Source organism: Punica granatum, unplaced genomic scaffold, assembly GCF_007655135.1.
Source record: "Punica granatum isolate Tunisia-2019 unplaced genomic scaffold, ASM765513v2 Contig00638, whole genome shotgun sequence".
Lineage (NCBI taxonomy): Eukaryota > Viridiplantae > Streptophyta > Magnoliopsida > Myrtales > Lythraceae > Punica > Punica granatum.
Window position 1 is genome coordinate 46,733 of NW_022204484.1, and position 4,741 is coordinate 51,473.

Genomic DNA, 4,741 nt, shown 5'->3' on the forward strand with positions numbered 1-4,741 from the left:
CTAATAAGTTACATGCTTTAATATTAAATGTTAGTAAGGGCATATCCGGTCGAGAATGTCACGGGCTCACCGATGATTACGCATTATATGCTTCCATAAAGCAAAGTGAAACAGTTCATTATTTATTATGTATAATTAGAATGGACGTATTCTCTTATGCAAGCCCATTTTCGTTTGCATGCACCATGAAAAATCTTTAAATGAATAAAAAGAATTTCCGTTGCCGGGACTTGAACCCGGGTCTCTCGGGTGAGAGCCGAGTATCCTAACCAACTAGACTACAACGGATTTGGCTATTAAGCTGCAATTGTCTCTACAAATCTCAATTACAATCAAATCCATTCCGGTTCCTAATGTGATTTTACCAAAGAAAGCAAAAATACTTTCAAATGGATTCTCTTCTAAATTATTCATCTCTGCAGACAGAGATAAGCTCACACATACAGTGGTGAAACACTGAATTAATTTATTGTGTGCATAGTATGGTTCAACACAGTATAGTACTAGAAATATAAATGGAGGTTTAGGTTGATTTCGAGAATGGACACCCACTGGAAGCCTTTGCCGTCTCGGTCGATTTTCCTTCCTCCTTAGGTGAGTCGTCGCACAGAAGAGGTCCTTTCAGAAGTCCACCAAACAGTTCGGCGGGATCATAGTAGATTTCAACGTCCTCAGCTCGCATGGACTCATCAACCTGTGCCAGCAATTGACCGTTCTTAGACAAGCTTTACATATGCAATGAATCTTTAGTAAGATCCATCATAAAGAATCTTGTAAAAGCTCTGTAATCAAGTATTTAGCAAAGGCAATAATAGAATGCAGTAGGATGCCGGAATCGCTTGTAAAGGATAACGAAATGAGATATCAATAACTGAAGTTTGTACCTTCATGATACCTACGCCATAGAACTGAGCCATCTCTCCGGTAGGGCGGTGCCCCTTAAAGGGTCCTTCGAAATAGCCCCAGTGCCTGAACTTGTAGGTCACTACCGGGGGCCCCGAGTACACAGCGATCACCTCCCAAGCGAACCCACGAGGGAAGGCCGACCTAAACTCATGATGCGATGATTCGAAGGTCTCCTCATCGGCTTTGTAGTATTTGAATTCCTCTGGTAGGGAGCTCTTCAATAGGGCATTGTAGCTCCCCAACTTCAAGGTCTCTTCCCCTGACAAGCCCTCCCCTCCTGAATATATGTCACTACGCATAAAAACGAGGCTTGCAATCGACGTGTCAGAGTCCTTGCGATATACTAAAATCCTAAAACCCTAAGATTCATGGTCTGCAATTGTATCGAATTCCCTAACCCATCGGACAGTATAAAAACGACCGTATTCAATTCACTGGTCCAACCATATATATGGTCGGTGGATCGGTTTTGATGATTTGAGTTGCGTTACCTACCATTAACGATGAGCTTGAATTTTTCCGGGTTTATCGTCTTGAAGTCCTGCAACCGGGTCTTGTGAGACAGTTCCATCTCCCACGACTTTACTGCATTTTGAACTGTCTCCCCTAATGAACCCTTAGGCCACTCCTGCCATATCGTATCACTACTTTCGTAATTATTGACTCGTGTAACCATTCTGAATGCATATAACATAAATCTACAATCAATATATATATATATATATATATATATATATATATATCACGGACCTTGGTTCGACCTTCCTCGAAGAGCTTGTTGACAGCATTGAAAATGGGAGGGCCTCCGTGCCTCCACTGCGTGTTCTCTGTCTCCTCCTCGTTCAATATCGATCGATACTTGTCCGCGGCAACTCTGGTTACTCCCTCAGTCTCTCCTCACCATAATCCATCTCTCCTTTCAAAATTGATAGCTTATAATAATTCTTCATTCATCGAACTCCTAGAGATCTTATATACACCGAAATTTAAGACCAACTGTTTTCTGAGTGTAATTCATTTTTATTAATAATATCATTTTGGATAAGCACAAAAGAAGTTTCTGTTCGCCCAAAAAGAAAAAAAAAAAGCTGATGTTTTTGATTGAGCCCAAAAATAGTAAATGAACCCAACGGATCTGCTCCAAAAAATGATTACGAATTTATTTCTAGATTATAAGAGGTATTCATGAATTTGTATTATGAAAATAGAAAAAACAAAATAATTCATGAAAAAATAAGAAAAAAAATTAAAAGAGTACATAAAAGTTTTATTAAGAATGATATCAAAACCTTTTGATTTCGAAGCGATCATTTATATTATCGCACCAAGTCTTATTTTGCCGACAATTTCAGGCAATGAATGTGGTCCATCTGCGAGGGTTCTTCGTGTTGAACTCGTCAAACTCACATCCCAAAACGTCGCTTATTGAATGCAATTGGATATTGGATACTCGAGAGGCTGTCGCAATTAGGCCCGATCCTTTACCCCCAGACACAAAAATATTGGACCGAGCTAAGCGAATTAATTGTCTCTCTCGGAACTGCCGCTTTTGAGAGTGATAGCTCAAGTCAGACATTTTGCGATAATAAAGTGATAAATAACATTTGTATATCTGCAATTTGCATACCCGATTAATTCAATTCGAATTGAGTCAGCTCACTAGGTGATGAAACCTTCTCAACAAAGATTTTCTTTATTCATAAATCTCGAATCCGAAATCTGAAAATAAGTGCCGAATCTCTTGAACCAACCCATATTCGTGTTTGGTAAATTTCTAAAATGATCCTTTTACGCGATACCACTAGTGTCATGGACTACTCGAGGATCCGACCCGATGGGCCGATTCCGCGTTTATTGCCTCTGCTGGGTCCGGAAAAATCTTCGGGCCCGAAATCTCACCGGCCCAAGCACCTCCAGTTGTCCTTCTTTCCTTGGGAGAGTAGACTAATCTCGCGGGGAAGCAGCCACTACTGATCAAGCAAAAGATGACCGCGGCGAAGAAGTCTCCGGCCCCGCCGGCTCGAAGGTCCTCCGCCTGCTCTACTTCGTCGGCGCCGGATGTAAGCTCTCTCTCTCTCTCTCTCTCTCTCTCTCTCTCTCACTCTCCCCCTCACGAAGAAGCAAAAATCTTTATGATCGGTTTGTACACGATTAAACCGTGCAGTAGTTGTGTTCAGCTGTGTGATGCTGCTCAATTTCGGAATGATATGGCGATTTTTGATCTTTGACATTGATTGTGAACCATCTGATGAAAATGTTTCTTCACAGTCATCTGCACTGCTGCGATCAAACAGTGGCGCGAGCTGGAGAGGAAGTCGCTTCAGCGGCCAGCAACAACAGGAACTGTTGAATGCTCAGACGCCGCACAGCCAAGCGAGTCCGCTTAGCAAGCCTCTCGATTGATCCTTCCTCCGTCAGGTTCTTTTGCTATTGCGTGCTCTGAAAGTCTTCCGGAAAAAAAAGGCCCTGTAATGTCGATCGACAAATATGCTTCAAAAAGCAGTTTCTTTATGTTGTCACTGCCTTGTTCTTCACTCCTGAGATAAAGAGCCATAATGTGGACTCCTTTGGTGATGAAATGATAGTATTCTGTTGATTCATGGAAACTTTAATTTTTTACTTTGATGGAACCTTAATATGGATTCCGGTGATTGCTGTCAGCTATCCCAGATTTTATACTAAAATGAACAATTACTGATACAAGCACTGATGAGATCATAGCGTGCAATAAAACTACCACGTTGAATGGTGTATATATTCATAGATATTCAAACTTTGAAGCACTGTTACCTGTTCCCGATAACGTACATTCCTAGTTACTAATTGCAGATATGATTAGAGCTTATGCATAGTTTGGTAGCTTGGGTAGTTCCTCAGCATTATGATTTGTATGTTATACCTCGATTTTTCATTCCCTTTCCTATTAGTTGTAACAGTGCCAAAAGAAGCTGCTTGAGTTCATTCAGCCATATGCTTTCTGCTGGCTTGAGTCTCTTGTATGCCCGACTTACCTGGAATTATATTGAACTCATGCTATCATTCATTAACTGTTCAAAGAGATTTCAATAAGTATGAAGCTGATAACAATCTAATCGACATGAATTATATGGATCTTATAGTAGCCTCTTTACAAGTACGAAGGAACAGCTTGCTTTCACTTAAATCACCTTACCAACTACTGAAAGTGCATTGATATGGGTCCATTTAATCCAATTAAATTAAATTTACAATTTGAATAGGTTCTTATTGCTTAGCAGCTCTTTGCCCATAGCTCTTGTTTAAGCTGTCCATTTATTTTGGAATTGCAGAGCAACATGGGACTATGTAGCTAGGACAGCTTGAGTTTCGGAAAGAAAGAGAACCATTTGTCTCACTAAGCCTGAGAATAGTATCGGTATTGATTGCTGAATTTAATTGATTGCTAATTCCATTTAGGCACTCCTTAGAAAATCTACTGCTCGAATCACTTTTCATAGTTCAATACATCATTTTAGTCTTTATGCTTGTTACTTTTTTCTCAATATCTGGAGAAGTGATATTAAGAGCAGAACATTCTTCTCCTTCCTCCTCCTCTTCTCCAGTGAAAAGTAAAGAGACATGTTAAACCAACTACAAGCTTTTCATATTCTGAAAAAGAGGTTTTAAATATCTTATATTAAGTTCATAATCAGAACATACAATCTACGTTCAAGATTGGCGAATTCCTCATAGGAAGTTAATCTTTACTAAGCCTTTGCAAGTCATGCTTTGAATTTTTATATAAGATGTTACTTCTGGGTTTTCTACCTTATTATATGTTCCTTTTCAAAGTGTGGTTGTTTATTGGAGGTGCTGG

At 39.9% G+C, this 4,741-nt stretch overlaps 1 protein-coding gene and 1 non-coding gene across 2 annotated transcripts; both read right to left on the reverse strand.

Moving 5' to 3' along the window:
- Positions 1-215: 215 nt before the first annotated feature.
- On the reverse strand, positions 216-288 carry TRNAE-CUC. Its single transcript has one exon. It is a non-coding gene; the product is annotated as a tRNA-Glu (tRNA).
- A 157-nt stretch (positions 289-445) lies between these two features.
- Positions 446-2,661, reverse strand: LOC116191963 (pathogen-related protein-like). The gene is made up of 5 exons (XM_031520332.1): positions 2,658-2,661; positions 1,657-1,799; positions 1,402-1,534; positions 885-1,183; positions 446-694 (listed from the first exon to the last, which is right to left on the reverse strand). The coding sequence occupies exons 1-5, from the start codon at positions 2,659-2,661 to the stop codon at positions 524-526; spliced, it is 750 nt and encodes a 249-aa protein (XP_031376192.1). The 3' UTR covers positions 446-523.
- Positions 2,662-4,741: the final 2,080 nt, after the last annotated feature.

Excerpts from the sequence above, each read along its gene's own strand:
- LOC116191963 (XM_031520332.1), bottom strand. Across the intron at positions 1,535-1,656 it reads TCGAGGAAGGTCGAACCAAG|GAGTGGCCTAAGGGTTCATT; the intron begins GTCCGTGATATA and ends ACGATATGGCAG. Across the intron at positions 695-884 it reads ATGGCGTAGGTATCATGAAG|GTTGATGAGTCCATGCGAGC; the intron begins GTACAAACTTCA and ends TTGCTGGCACAG.